This window comes from Lampris incognitus, chromosome 16, assembly GCF_029633865.1.
Source record: "Lampris incognitus isolate fLamInc1 chromosome 16, fLamInc1.hap2, whole genome shotgun sequence".
Lineage (NCBI taxonomy): Eukaryota > Metazoa > Chordata > Actinopteri > Lampriformes > Lampridae > Lampris > Lampris incognitus.
The window spans coordinates 33344532-33360651 of NC_079226.1; the positions used below are offsets into that span (position 1 = coordinate 33344532).

At 44.8% G+C, this 16120-nt stretch overlaps 1 protein-coding gene across 1 annotated transcript in view; it reads left to right on the forward strand.

The window, feature by feature from the left end:
* syne2b (spectrin repeat containing, nuclear envelope 2b) overlaps window positions 1–16120 on the forward strand; it is a 268255-nt gene that overhangs the window by 202359 nt on the left and 49776 nt on the right. The window contains exons 116-118 of the mRNA XM_056295430.1: window positions 935–1090; window positions 3441–3599; window positions 7931–8097. Coding sequence (XP_056151405.1) covers window positions 935–1090; window positions 3441–3599; window positions 7931–8097 — 482 coding nt within the window. The remainder of the gene's footprint in view (window positions 1–934; window positions 1091–3440; window positions 3600–7930; window positions 8098–16120) is intronic.

A 16120-nucleotide genomic window follows, 5' to 3' on the forward strand; every position in this document is an offset into this window, starting at 1 on the left:
GCAGACCAAGCTCTCCTAGCCTATCCAGCGCCAGCTCCCCCAGCCATCAAACGAAGACAAACCTTAGACACAGATATGGACAAAGACATTGTATGAACGGTACTGGGTGAGGCCGCTGCAAACATGAATTCGCCCTGCCATTTTTCCATACCGGTACTGGGTGAGGCCGCTGCAAACGTGAATTCGCCCTGCCGTCTTTCCATACCGGTACTGGGTGAGGCCGCTGCAAATGTGAATTCACACCGCCATCTTCCCACACCGGAAGCGGAAGATTGTGTCTGTAGGGACGCCCAACCAAGCCAGAGGTAACACGGGTATTCGAACCAGCGATCCCTGTGTTGGTAGGCAACAGAATAGACTGCTACGCTACCCGGACACCCCCGTGTACCATATTTTCAATGATAATGCTTGACGTACTGACTTATATGATAGAGCAACAACAAGGTAAAAAGGAACAGTGCAAGACATACAGAGATTAATAGAGAGTAAAACGGTAACAATCATATCACCTCCTAAAGATAAATACAAGGATGTGTCACTTCTTGACATGATTTTGTCCTGTAGGACAGGTTTCAAATAGACCCAATGTAAGTCAGGCCTGGGAGTGCGAAGCCCAAGTTTGTAACCGACTGGGCTTTTCACCTCCTGTATCCCTTCTGTCCCATCAGGGCCTCTATCCTCCACCCCTCCCTCTTGTCCCCTCCTCCTCTCTTTTCACCCCTCCCCTCCCCCGTCCCTATCTGCAGGCTATGGCACTTAATCCTCTCTCCGGGCGGGGAGAGCCAGAGAAACAAACAGCGACAGAGATTGCAAGAGAGAGGCAGAAAGAAAAAGAGAGTAGAGAAATAGTAGCTGTTAGTGAGAGTAAAGTGTGAGTGAGTTGGACGCGGTTCCTGACAGTTTGTTGTGACATTTGCCGTGTTATGGTATGCAGGAGAACGAGGACTCCCTGGAGGACTGGGCTGAGAGCCTGACAGAGCTGGCCACCATGAAGACGGACCTGTCCCAGTACATCATCGCTGATGATGTCCTGCTCCTCCAGGAGCAAGTGGAGCATCTCAGCTGCCAATGGGAGGAACTCTGCCTAAAGGTTAGTGTACTGGATCTCTGACCGTGGGAGTGTTGGTTTGCAAATTAAATGTTTGCTGACATTATGATCCAGAGTAACTTCTGATGGAAAAAGACATTAGCTTCACTTCCCACATCTCCACTATTACTGAGCAACCAAACATCAAGAGTGCAAAGAGCAGGGCCTGGGTGCTTAGAAATATTCCTGTATGCAGTTACAGGAAGGTGCATTTAAGAGGGAATTGGGAAGTAGAATGAGAGCTCTTGCAGGATATGCAGCAGACTTTTATACAAGCTGGGAGAGGAGATATCATTCAGTAGTGGGTGTCCGTGTCTTGTGTGGTTCTTGGCTGGATGAGTTTTCATTTACATGAGTTACATTGTTGACACACTGCGGTGCTGCCCAAGGCAACAAACAGTACTTAAAGTTCCTGTAATCACTCCCTTTCAAAAAAAAAAAACAGTTTATATTTCCTATTCTCAAATTTAATTGCTCTCAGGAGAATCCTTCTGTTGGCACAAAGACACACTTGGAGAGTTTCACTGTGCATACTGACACAATGTAAGGACAGGACTCGAGAAAGACTTATCAAGGGAACAGTACTAGGTGTCCATTTGTTTTCGTGTGTGTGTGTGTGTGTTTGTGTGTGTGTGCACTGTAATGGGACAGCAGTAATTTAGGTACAGAGATTATTATTCACAGTGGTTCCCAACTGTTTCAAGGTGGGGGGTGGGGGAAATTGGCACAGTCTCATTCTGAAAACTCATTTCCTTATTAAATCAGGGGTGGTTTTTGAAACAGGCAGTGCTGTGCTTTACAGGCATGTTCTTTTCTTGTTTTAGTAATTTGACACACCCAAAATTTAGGCAAAAATAAAATCTTGATGGTTTATAGTTGTTCAGCTGATACAGGAAGAACATTATGCCTTCAGAATGCATTTCACCTGCTTATGCATCATGTGTAGACATGACCTAGGTCAAGTATCCAACCTATATTGTCTTCCAACTATGAGCCTGGCACAGCACTCAAGCTCAAAGCTTTTTATATGGTCAAATCAATTTAAACTATAAACGGTCTTATAAACTTGTCAAACAATGTTAGCCAGGTTGCCCGCCTATGTGGTCTGCACTTTAATACTGACTATAAAGTTTGATTTTTCCATGCAAAGTTGATGTAAGTTGACTCAAACTCAGTGTTTAGGGCTGAGCCATTCACTAGGGTTTGCGTTGGTACACCCCTGCACAAGTCTTTGTAGGGTGACCGGAGAAACCAACAGGTCTTCTGGGGGGGAGGGGCACTGTGGGAATATCAGAGCAGATGGTGATGGAGAGAGGTGGAGAGATGAGTTTAGACTTCAGGAATACGGCCTTTTGTATTGAAATCAGCTGGTGGGCCGGGGGGCTGGGTTAGGAGGGGGGTAAGCGGTTGCTATGGAGATGATAATTGCTTTCACTTTTCACTGTGTCTTTTATCACATGCTCACAAGTTTGTGTGTGCATGGCAAGCAGCTGTGTGTGTGTGTGTGTGTGTGTGTGTGTGTGTGTGTGTGTGTGTGAGAGCATCTCTCTCTGTCTTTCTGAGGGCTCATGTGTAAAAACAACTTTCCAGGCTGGTAATAGGAACAGTCAGTGCAGCCACCTTGAGTGTTAATGATGTGGGGGCTGACAGTAGTGTTTTGGTGCGCATAGGGCAGCTAGTCGGAGCCTTTGGAACAGGATGTAGCTCCTACTATGGAGGTGCAGTTGATACTCCTTCTAGTTCTCGCAACACTACGCTTCAAGAAACCTGTCAGCCGCTGCTTTTCCTGATAGTGCCCTTACTCGCTATGCCCATTAGGCACATTTGCCCCATATGCTAAGATTCCAGGTATGCATTATTGAATTTATAATAGAAGTTTAATTTTTTTTTTCATTAATTAAGCCCAACCCAAAGAGTTTGTTTGTGCCAGGGATTTTGTTTAATTAACAGCTAAACTGATGCCATTAGGGAAATCCTCTTTTCCCTCGGATCCTTCATGAAGGTCATAGAATGCTGGATGCCAATGCAGGCACTTGAACCCAGTTTGTACAGAAGGATGATCTCTGTAAACTACAAGACAGTGAGCGTCCTGTCATAGGTCCCATTAGAGGTCACTGGAATGTGAAACCAATACTCTAAAAACCACATTAAAGTCTTGTCTTAGTTGTGCAACAGCTATTGGGAAGTACGGAATGACCTGTATGCCGTCCTGAAGACCACAATAATCAGAATGTAAAGCAGTTTATTTTTAGGTCTAGATGTACGTGGTAATTAAATGTTCTAATGATACATGGTATGTGAACAGTGGGACAATTTTTTTTTTAAAATTAAAATTGTCGCTCCCCCATCTCAGGTGTCACTGCGTAAACAGGAGATTGCAGACCGTCTGAACGCTTGGATCATCTTCAATGAGAAGAACAAGGAGCTCTGTGAATGGTTGACCCAGATGGAAAACAAGGTGGCTCACAACTCTGACCTCAGCATCGAGGAGATGGTGGAGAAACTGAAGAAGGTTAGGAGCTGTTTGTGTCAGTGTATGCGTGTGTGTGTGTGTGTTTGTGTGAGAGAGTGGTGTGAGAGAGAGGGAGGGAATGCACTAATGAGTAAAAATGGTGGAACCTATGTGTGTGAGGGGCCTTACAAGCCATAATCCATTCTGCCCATTTCATATATATACATTATCCTTTCACATACATATATTTTCACTCTCACACACATACATTCATAAGCACCCTCACATATATCCTCATAGTAACCAGTGTAATTTAGATACTAGATGTAAGGAGAGAAAACAGAAAAAGGGATTGGAAATTGATGGTATTGTGTGTGTGTTGGGGGGATGAAATCTGTGCAGTCTTATTTGGGCACAGAAATTGATGAACTGGCTATTGTGAATTTTGAATGAGCATTGTGTGTGTATCAGCCAAAACCACAGGGCAAACTCTCCTCTGACAATACCATTGTAATGGCTTTGGCTCCGAAGGCTTGAAGATGGGATTAAACCCTCAACAAATCTCTGTATGCAGATAGTAGTGGATGCATTAGTGCCCCTAATAAGATCAAAAGTCTTCTCTGTGGAAGTAAGCATTTAAAGGCTGCTTGGTCGCCTGATCGTCCAGTAACCAAATGCTACCAGGTCCCACCACACAACAACCATCTGTCCCTGTTGAAGTCTATGTGGGACGAGCATTGAGTCCCTTCATTTCTCACCCATTTCAAGTACCTTCGCGTAAGATCGTCCTCTCATCCTAAACTGTAAAATGGAGATGGAAACATTCAAAGACTAGTACCCCCCTCACCTTCTTATATTGACAATTAGCTGAGATTGAAAATTGGAGATGTTTAAAAGCTCCAGTGGGTTGGGGTGTCCAGGTAGTGTAGCAGTCTATTCCGTTGTCTACCAACACGGGGATCGCCGGTTTGAATTCCTGTGTTCCCTCCAAGTTGGTCAGGCATCGCTACAGACACAATTGGCCGTGTCTGCGGGTGGGAAGCCGCATGTGGGTGTGTGTCCTGGTTGCTGCACTAGCGCCTCCTCTGGTCAGTCAGGGTGCCTGTTTGGGGGGGGGGAACTGGGGGTAATAGCGTGATTCTCTCGTGCGGCTGGCGACTCCACATGTATCAGAGGAGGCATGTGGTAGTCTGCAGCCCACCCTGGATCGACAGAGGGGGTGGAGCAGTGACTGGGACAGCTCAGAAGAGTTGTGTAATTGGCTATGTACAATTGGGGAGAAAAGGGGGGGGGGAATCCAAAAAAGAAAAAAGAGCTTCGAATGAACCCAGGTTGTAGAAGAGACGACAACTGTTCCTGTCCAGCAGAGCTGTTTGGGTGTTTATGGGGTTGTGTTTTTTTTTTTTTTTTTTTTTGCTATTGAGCTGGGATCCTATTATTTGTTATGGTCTGTGTGTATGCGTGTGTGTGAATAGTGGGCGGGGTATGCAAAAGCAACTGGCGTCAGTGCCATTAAGAGTTATTGCCCTGCTGGGTCTTTAAAATCTGTTTTGCCTTTAGGGCATTAAATGTAGTGTTTTACCCAGGGCACAAAAACTTATTTAATACTCCGTAACCAGCCTCCAGTGCCAGAACATTTGATAATTTTCCTCTAAAAGCTTGATTACCCATCAAACCCTACACCTTACACCACCAATCTAATGCTCAAATACAAGCATGATAGATCAACAGTATCCCCATAAGATTTCATAAAATCTTATGGGGATCTTATCTTATCGTTTTACCCAGGCATATTTTCTACAGAGAGAGAGAGAGAGATGGATAAATAAAATAAACCTGGGAAGTCACCTAGAGCAAGGCACCTAGTTACAAAACACACTATATACAATCAAACCAATAGTACAGATTGAAATTCAAAATATATTTGATGGGAATTCAAACATACACTAGAGAAACGCATGTCGTGTCCCCTTCTCTCTTATACACACACACACACACACACACACACTTCTGTCTATAGTATCTATATATAGTATAGTATATCTATAGTATCTATATATAGTATAGTGTGTGTGTGTGTGTATGTATGTATGTGTGTGTGTGTGTGTGTGTGTGTGTATGTGTGTGTGTATATATATACTGCTCAAAAAAATAAAGGGAACACCTAAAAACACAATATAGACCTCGATGAATGAAATATTTCAGCTGAAAATCTTTATTTATTAGACAGAGGAATGTGTTTAGAGCAAAATAACCTAAGAATGATCAATGGAAATCAAAATCATTAGCCCATTAAGGTCTGGATTCAGAATCATACTCAAAAGTGGAAAATGAGAACACAGGCTGATCCAACTTCTGTGGAAATTCTTCAAGACGATTCAAAATGAGGCTCAGTAGTGTGTGTGGCCTCCAGGTGCCTGTATGCACTCCCTACAACGTCTGGGCATGCTCCTGATGAGACGACAGATGGTCTCCTGAGGGATCTCCTCCCAGACCTGGATCAGGGCATCGGTCAACTCCTGGACAGTCTGTGGTGCGACATCGCGTTGGCGGATGGTACGAGACATGATGTCCCAGAGGTGCTCGATTGGATTCAGGTCTGGGGAACGTGCAGGCCAGTCCATAGCATCAATGCCCTCGACATACAGGAACTGCTGACACACTCTGGCCACATGAGGACGAGCATTGTCATGCATGAGCAGGAACCCAGGGCCCACTGCACCAGCATATGGTCTGACAATGGGTCTGAGGATCTCATCCCGGTACCTAATGGCAGTCATGGTACCTCTGGCTAGCACGTAGAGGTCTGTGCGGCCCTCCAAGGATATGCCTCCCCAGACCATCACTGACCCACTGCCAAACCGGTCATGCTGGAGGATGTTGCAGGCAGCAGAACGTTCTCCACAGCGTCTCCAGACTCTCTCACGTCTGTCACATGTGTTCAGTGTGAACCTGCTCTCATCTGTGAAGAGCACAGGGCGCCAATGGCGAATCTGCCAACCAAGATGTTCTCTGGCAAAGGTCAATCGGGCTGCACGGTGTTGGGCTGTGAGCACAGGCCCCAATTGTGGACGTCGGGCCCTCATACCATCCTCATGCATTCTGTTTCTCACTGTTTGAGCAGAAACCTGCACATTAGTGGCCTGTTGAAGGTCGTTTTGTAGGGCTCCGGCAGTGCTCCTCCTGTTCCTCCTTGCACAAAGGACCAGATAGCGGTCCTGCTGCGGGGTTGTTGTCCTCCTGCGGCCCCCTCCACGTCTCCTGGTGTACTGGCCTGTCTCCTGGTACCTCCTCCATGCTCTGGACACTGTGCTGGGAGACACATCAAATCTTCTTGCCACAGCACGCATTGATGTGCCATCCTGGATGAGCTGCACTACCTGAGCAACTTCTGTAGGTTGCAGATACCGCCTCATGCCACCTCTAGTGGTGAGGGCACTAGCACAATGAAAAACTAACCAAAGATCGGCCAGAAAAGATGAGGACAGGCAAATGGTCTGTGGCCACCACCTGCAAATCCATTCCTTTTATAGGGGTTGTCTTGCAAATTGTCTAATTTCCACCTGGTGGAAATTAGACAATTTACCAACAGGTGAAATTGATTCACAAATCAGTGTTGCTTCCTAACTGGACAGGTTGATATCTCAAAAGTGTGATTGACTTGGAGCTACATTGCATTGCTTATGTGTTCCCTTTATTTTTTTGAGCAGTGTATATATAGTATCTATATATTGTATAGTACTTCTGTCTTTGTGAGGACCCCACATTTACTCATCATCATTCATTCCCTAGCCCTTAACGGTAACCTTAACCATCAGAACTACATGGCTGACAATAACCCTCACCATAACTTTAACCTAATCCTAATTCTAACCCTAAACCGAAGTCCTCGCCCTAAAATAGAACCTTAAAGAAGTGGGGCCTGGTCAAAATACCCTCACTTTGCATAAATGTCCTTACTGTGATGGTTAAAAACTCAAATTGGTCCTCACAAAGATAGAAGTACAAGAGCGCACATACACACACACACACACACACACACACACACACACACACACACACACACACACACACACACACACACACACACACACACACACACACACACACACACAGAGTATACCTAGCTAGAAGACTAACCTAGTGACTTGAGAGACAACCCAGGTTCAAATGATCCATGTCGGCACCTATTTGCCCTGCTAAAGTACCACTGAACAAGACACTTGCTCCCTGGCAGCCCCAAAACTTTTCTCTATTAGAGCCTGCTGACCTCCCTTTCACGAGATTAAGGAGAACTCCCCCACAGGGATCAATCAAGTTATCGCCTTCTTATTATGATCATTTATCTAAACTCTTCTTCCCGATTTCCACCCCTCCTTTCTTCCTGTCAGGACTGTATGGAGGAGATCAACCTGTTCAGTGAAAACAAGACCCACCTGAAGCAGCTCGGGGAGCAGCTCATCACCGCCAGCAACAAGACCAAGGAGACCGAGATCAACGACAAGCTGAAGGACGTCAACGACCGCTGGCAACACCTGTTTGATCACATAGAGACCAGGTATGTCTAAGCAAACACGCATAGGGAAACTTCTCAGGAGAGGAAGAGGAAGGAAGGAAAGGAGAAGTACGGAGAGGAAGGATGGAACAGTTGCAAGATGGAATGGCAAGAAAGAATAGAAGAATGGAGCGATTTTGGTTAAGCAAGGTTGTTAGTTGTCAGAGTTGTACAAGGACTTGATGAAAACGGGAGTCTTGCTTGTTTCCAGTGGAGATTTCCTGTATTACAACAAATTTTCCCAATGTCTTTGCTGTTTTCTTTTTTCACTCCCCTATCACATCCCTTATAATTTGGTCATTACGTTGTGATAGTTCTCCGATCCTTGGTGATACATTTAGCTTTATTTCTGTGCTTCATCTGTGGTTTAAACTGAATATCTGTATTAATAACTCAACCATATGGAACGTGATGAGTTAATAACTTAAGACACATTTTTCTGCCAGGATAATAAAATTAGAATGGTACTTTGACCATGCTGAAACCAGCATTTCACCATAAGTAATCCTCATAGCAAGCATTGTTATTCACTCAAGATGTCATTGCTGATACATTAGGACCAATTGGTTTCAGGCCAATTTAGTTGCTGCAGCATGAGGGATATGATGGAACTGTGTCGGCGTATTTATTTTTTGATAAAAGTAGTGAGTCATTTCTCTCAAGTCACTTTGGTTTCAGGGATAATGGATAAAATCAAGTCCAGGAGACATTTTGTGAATCCATCTAATTCCCTTACCAGTGGTGACAAGTATTTGATCGTTCATTTGATGCATAGGGACATCACCACAAACTGGGATCTTCTGGGTTCCACACATTCATTTGGGGCCTGTTTCAGAAAGCAGGTTTAACAAACTCTTGAGTTTAAATCTCATCTCTGGGTTGACCTCTCAATTGTTCCGACACTCACTTCACATACGGCTTTGACAACAGTTGTCCTTCTCTCTTCAGTTGGCTGGTTCACTTTTTGGGCGTCTTCCTGGCTTTGACAAATGCCCAGTTACTATAACAACACTTACCCAGAGACTGTTGGATCTGGGATTTCTCTCCTTCCCCGGCCGCTGTGTCGGTGGGGACGTTGTCAACTCGGTCATGCAGTGTCCTGATGACTTCTGGCTTGTGGTCCAGTAGATGATTCAAACCTTAAGTACTGATCAGTATGTGTTGGTTTATGGTAAACATCAACGATCAACTGTCCCCCATCACCAATTGCAATTTCATAGTCCAAGAAGGCTAACCTGTCATTTTTCATATCCTCCCTGGTGAACTTGTTGTGGTTGTCCACAGATTTAATGTGGTCAATGAAATGTGGTACCTCTGGAGATTTAATTTTAACCCAGGTGTTGTCCACATATCTAAACCAATGGCTAGATGGTGCCCCTGGATAGGACATCAGAGCCCTCTTTTCCACTTCCTCCATGTACAAGTTCCCCAGTTTCACCTATAGTTGCTAGCGCAGAACTCTCAAACTCCATGCCTCTGGTAGAGGAGCTGAGCTTAAGAAAGACACAAACCACCTGAAAAAGGGTTGTGAGGGAGATTATTTTTTTTATATACGTAAGTGTGTGCCCGCATGTTTTAATAGTTATACGGGTGCAATCCAACAGACAAAAATGTACTTGGCAGCAGCTGAAATTAAATATAAAAATGTAGTTCAGACAGGTAAGCTATAATTTCATTACAAACAATTGTGATGTTGTTTAGCATGCCCTACCTAATTACAACATGTGATATCTTTAAGTAAGTTAGCGAAATTTTCCAAACAAAAAAAAGTAAAATTTTCAGCCATCTCAACACTTCCAGTATTTAATATTGTCTATTTGAGAGCAACACCGAAATGCCTTTATACATACAAGTCTGCAAATTTGTGCTTATATGTTCAAATTTCCCTCCATTATATTATAATAAATATTATATTATAGCCAATAGATCGATCACTGGTTGAGCAGGACATTGTTCTCCTCTAATAGTGGCAATGTTGTGGAGAATCGCACATACCACAATAATGTCACATGCCCTTTCTGGGGTGACCCTGAGCTTATGAAGGCACTGGAACCGGGCCTTGAGCATCCTAATGTTCATCTTTGCCCTGGGTTGTGTCCCGCAGTGAGCCAAGTAGTAATGTTGGAACCTTGTAAATATGCTCAGCGTCACTGTATCAGCATCCCTGATGTTATATAGAAAACTCCCATTAGCAAAAAAACGAAGTGCAACACAAATAATTTTTTTTCCGAACTGAGAGCATGTCCATATGAATGATAATGAGGGCTGAGAATACTGTTCAGATAAGTGATTGATTGTGCAGAAAAATAGTAACATTCAAACAGATAATCAATCATCAGTGAATGATAAAACATGCAAGCGGGGTCTGATCACCCTCTCTTGACAGAGATTTCTGCAGAGTATTTGTGCTTTAATATCATCTGGCTCTTTGAGAAAAGGACATGCCATGTCTGACACTTCCTTCAGTCTGCAGGCTTCAACTAAACAGGACAAGAAACTCAGGGATAGTTGAAGAAAATCTGCCAGCAAGCAGGTTAGCGTCACGGACTGTGTTGCCATAGTAACTAAACTTTGTGAAACCGAAAACTCAGTTTCCTTCAACTCTGAATCAACTAACTGAATTTTCGCTAAATCCGCTTTCTGAAGGGGGCGTCCAGGTAGCATAGCGGTCTATTCCGTTGCCTACCAACAAGAGGATCGCTGGTTCAAATCCCCATGTTACCTCCAGCTTGGTCGGGCGTCCCTACAGACACAATTGGCTGTGTCAGCGGGGGGAATAGCGTGATCCTCCGAACACGCCACATGCCCCTGGTGAAACTCCTCACTGTCCGGTGAAAAGCGGCTGGCGACTCCATATGTATCGGAGGAGGCATGTGGTAGTCTGCAGCCATCCCCGGATCGGCAGAGGGGGTGGAGCAGCGACCGGGACGGCTCAGAAGAGTCGGGGGGGGTCCAAAAAATAAAAAGAACATCAGCTCACGACTTTTCATTTTTACATTTCCTTTTTTGACAAGATTACATATTGCAGATAGTAGATATTTGGTACCAGTGGGAACAGCTAACTTGTTTCTTTCTTGCTGGTGTGTTTGTATGCAAACATCTGTTTGTTCATGTCTGTATACCAACACATTGTCTGTTGGATTTAACCCTGGATAATGTGGAAATGAATAGAGTGGCAGGGAGAGGAAAGAGAAGAGTATCAAGCTGTTGCTCTTGGTCCTGTCACTGTGTCCAGAGCAGATTAAAGCAGATATGTAATGCTCAGAGCCAGCACTGTGATGGAGCGATATTAATAATCCATTAATGTAAATCCCATTCCAATACAGAGGTGATCCATCGCTGTTTAGAGTGAGGGTTGCTTAAATGCCCATACACAGACTTAGACCACTGTACCTCCAAAATAATACAAAGCTGTGTGGTGTCACGTGACAGATGGACGGCACAAGCTTGATAAACAAACACGGAACACTGGCAGCACAGACTTCTGCATAAAGATGAAGTAGGTTATAGGCTGTTTTGTTGAATGAGTGGTCATGGTGTCTGACCAACACTTGAGATCTATCATTAAAAAAAGGCTGTAAAAAGATCCCTTAGTTACGGGGGGTAGCATGAAGGGTGGTTTCAGTTATATCTGGGGACTTCCCCACACTGTTGTACTAATGGAAGGTTTGCAGCTCCTTTGGATAAGTTGAGGTTTTGGTGTCTTGCTCAAGAGCACTGAGGCAGCAATCATTGATGTAAGGAGATGGGAGAGCATTACTCATTTACTTCCCCAATCCATTTTTTTCATACTACCCTGGGATTCAATTTTTTAGGATTCAATTTTGCAACTCAGACTTATCAATTTCAGTAATCTTGGGGTGTCTGGGTAGCGTAGCAATCTATTCTGTTGCCTACCAATGAGGGATCGCTAGTTCTAGTACCCGTGTTGCCTCCGGCTTGGTCAGGTGTTCCTGCAGACACAATTGGCCGTGTCTGCAGGTGGGAAGCCGCATGTGGTTGTATGTCCTGGTCGCTGCACTAGCGCCTCCTCTGGTCAGTCAGGGCGCCTGTTTGGGGGGGGGGCTGGGTGGAGTAGCGTGGTCCTCCCATGTGCTGCGTCCCCTTGGTGAAACGCTTCACTCTCAGGTGAGGGGAAGCGGTTGGCAGCTCCACATGTATGGGAGGAGGCATGTGGTAGTCTGCAGCCCCCCCCCCCCCAAATTGACAGAGGGGGTGGAAAGGTGACCAGAATGGCTTGGGGGAGTGAGGTGATTATCTGGATACAGTTGGGGGGGGGGGGGGATCAAAAAAAAAATCAGTCATCTTTTATCAGTTGGGGGGGACAATGGGTTTTGTCAGAGGTTTATTTTGGCATCATTATACCACTGATGCTATAACGTCAACATCTGGCAGTAAACCTTGGCCAAAAGGATCAGATTAGATTTCGTTGTTCATCCAGTGTTCTTGCTGCTTGCAAGGTTTATCTCGGAATTGAGAGTCATTGATTTGTGGAGTTTTTTGACCTCATTCCTCGCCATCAGCAGCGTGGTTCTCCCTTGTAAATAAGCAGCACTGCTTTAATTTTTCCAGCGTTGTCCTGCCTGACCAGCGTGGGTTGATGTTTACTGAGAAACCCATGTAAGTTACTAGTTAATAGCCCACGCCAGCTGACTGTCGACTGGATGGTGGGTGCAGGAGTGCAGGCAATTACCTCTCCGGGAAAAAAAACGCAGGCCAGTGGGTTCGAACATAATTGAGTTTCTGCCTGCCTTTATTAATTCCCGGTTTGATGACGGCGTTTTTATTTGAACTCGTCCAAGGTTTCATGAAATTTCTCTGCTTTTAAGAAAAATGGCGGATTTTCAAAATTAAGGGGGTAATTTAAACATGAACTCAGCTACCTAGTGCTCTGGTGAAATGTTTTCCTTTGGTCAGATGGGCGAAGCCACTGGTTGATGGGAGTGGGGGCAGGGCTGCAGGGTGGGGGTGGGGCGGGTTAGGGCTGTAGTGGGGGCTTATTCTATATAAGAACCAATGATTTAGAGAAGCCATATGGTGGCTTTTTCAGCCCGCCATGCTCTTTCTATTTCTCTCTCTGCCTGTCCAGTTCAGTTTTAATGAAGCTGGCAAAACTGAACAATATTGACTTATCTTTAAAAAGATGGTATCATCATGTTCATCATTTTGAACTTAAACGATATTCAAGAAAAACAAACAAACAAAACATTTTCACCCCCAATCTATGTTTTGTATGTCTTGTTAGATTGCCAGACCAGGTTAATCATGGAAAAGTAGATTTAGTCAAAACCAAGTACAGACTGACAATCTGGCCCCTTTGGCATATACCAGAGGGGCCGTTCTGATTTTTAATCTTTTTGGCTTGGACTGGCTAAGTTGCCGCTGCAAAAAAAATTAAAATAAATATTCAAAAATATAAATAAACCAAGGTAGAAGGCGGTCAAATTAGACGAATCATCAGTACAAAAGCAATATGAGCTGCTCCACTTTCACAAGGTGACTGGCCCATGTTTAGACCCCCCCCCTTCCAAAAAAAAATACAATTCAGCTATTGGTTATCAAAATTATGTAAAGGCGTGTCAGTCATTGGGTCATGCAGCTTGTGGCTGCTGTTCCATACATTTGCTAAAGTCGCAGTCAGCATGCCACCAGGAACCTCCAAAGTAGCTCAACTATTAATCAGTCAAACAGTATTTTAAGTTAATATGTTTTCTGCCCATAAACGTCAGGGTCGTTAAAGACCCCCTCCAATGAAAATCAAGTTTTTAACCTTGTTAACATGTCCATGTGCTGTTAGAGTAATGATACAAGACATATTGGATGCAAAATAAGCAGTCAACGCCATGGCCGAGCAAATCTGTTTCGGAAATGTAATGTACCAAGGACAGCCTCAAAAAAAAAACCAAAACAGATTCAGACAGGCAGGGTTTCATACATTACAAACCTAAGGAACCAATCCCGTTAATGGACGGGGTGATGCTTTAGATATCTAGGGCATCCTGACAGACGACCTAGGTGAGGAGGTGAGGTTTGCGTATCATCATGTGCACCCACTTCGGCGACACAAGCCAGAGCAGAAGCGGTGTAGCTACTTATCATTATTTTGCCGGCTATAAATTTACAAAAGGAGAAACAGTGAGCCTTCGTTTATTACCAGAGGATACAAAAATCCAAGAGAAATTGGTGCAGTTTATTTGGAAAAAACCATAAAGTCCCAGCCAAACTTCCAGAGAAAACCTGGGTTTGCATGGTGAGCACTGTTTTGAAAATGTAATGCAAAAATAGATGGGTTTGTCACAAAACTTATAGTGACACCCGATGCTGTGCCATCTGTTTATCCTGGGACACAGCGAGTACAAGGTGACATGTTGGTCAACCGGTAAGTTTATTTTTCTTTCGCCAGAGACGTTTTATGGCGTTCAAATTGGTTCTTCCTAACAGTGCATCTGAGTGTTTATCTTTACATGGTAGATGGCTTGTCAGAGCTGGCAAGCAGGACTGAGGTTTAGCTAACATTAGCAACACATAGGGTGTCCGGGTAGCGTAGCGGTCTATTCCGTTGCCTACCAACACAAGGATCCCAGTTCGAATCCCCGTGTTACCTCCGGCTTGGTTGGGCATCCTTACAGACACAATTGGCTGTGTCTGTGGGTGGGAAGCCGGATGTGGGTATGTGTCCTGGTTGCTGCACTAGCGCCTCCTCTGGTTGGTTGGGGGCGCCTATTCAGGGGGGAGGGGGAACTGGGGGGAATAGTGTGATCCTCCCACGTGCTACGTCCCCCTGGTGAAACTCCTCACTGTCAGGTGAAAAGAAGCGGTTGACGACTCCACATGTATTGGAGTAGGCATGTGGTAGTCTGCAACCCTCCCCGGACCGGCAGAGGGGGTGGAGCAGAGATCAGGATGGCTTGGAAGAGTGGGGTAATTGGCCAAGTACAATTGGGGAGAAAAAAAAAGGGGGGGGGACATTAGCAACACATTGATAACGTAGTCTAATACGTCAATTTGTACACGATGGTGACGACTCTGTTGCCTTGAGGGGGTTTGGACAGAGGGATAGAGGCAAATGTCGTCAGCCACAGATATATTATGACACATACATACAGACACAAAGAGTAGACGAAGCCGGCCACAGATCTGGCCAGCACAGAGAACTTCCCCAGTCTTTCCCCAGTACACCTAACATCCCTCCCTCCATTCCTTAGCTCTGCTTCCATGCAGTGACAGTCACCCAAGCACTGGCCCCGCCCGATGCTGTGTGCTGTTTTTGGCATCTCCCTCCATCTCTCTCTCCGTCCGCGCAAGCCTGCCGTCTCTCTCGTTAGTCTCTGTCGTCTGGTACATTCGCCTCCACCTGGTGTGGCAATGGTGGTGAGGCTCCGCTTGCCATGCTGGAGCAAGACGAGGGCGAACTCGTGACTCAGCGAGGAGGATAAAGGCTCCGCAATCATGCCAGCTCTCCTCCCCCTCCCCACTGTACTAACTAACCACAATGTCCCCATCTAATTTCTTCTTCTTATTCTTTTTCTTGTTCTTCTTCTCGTTCACGTTCTTCTTCTCATTCTTCTCGTTCTTCTTCTTTTTCTTCTTCTTGTTCTTGTTTGGTTTCCAGTTCGAACATGTAAGAAGTACAGTAGCAAGCAAAACAGAAAACAAGCTGAAGTTTCTGTGTGTGATGAGCAGAGTCGACAGTGAGCAGGTGTATATGCACTGCAGGCGAGTGGTGGAGGAGATTTGAATTGAGACTGGGATAATTTGCATAGTCACAGATTCTGGAATGTGATTTTCAGGATATTAACAAGATAATTCTACTTACAGAAAAAAACAATTCAGACAATTTATTGTATCAAACAGTGTATTTTATGTCTTAAAACATGACTGGAGGGGGACTTGATAGAATATTCTCTAATGCTTAGGGTCAAACTTAATGGCTGGTTGAAAGCGGAGCTGCACCTTGGCACTATACATGGTGAATCTTCCAACACCTTCATCGCACAAAGACTGGTTTCTTCTTATTCTCTTTTCT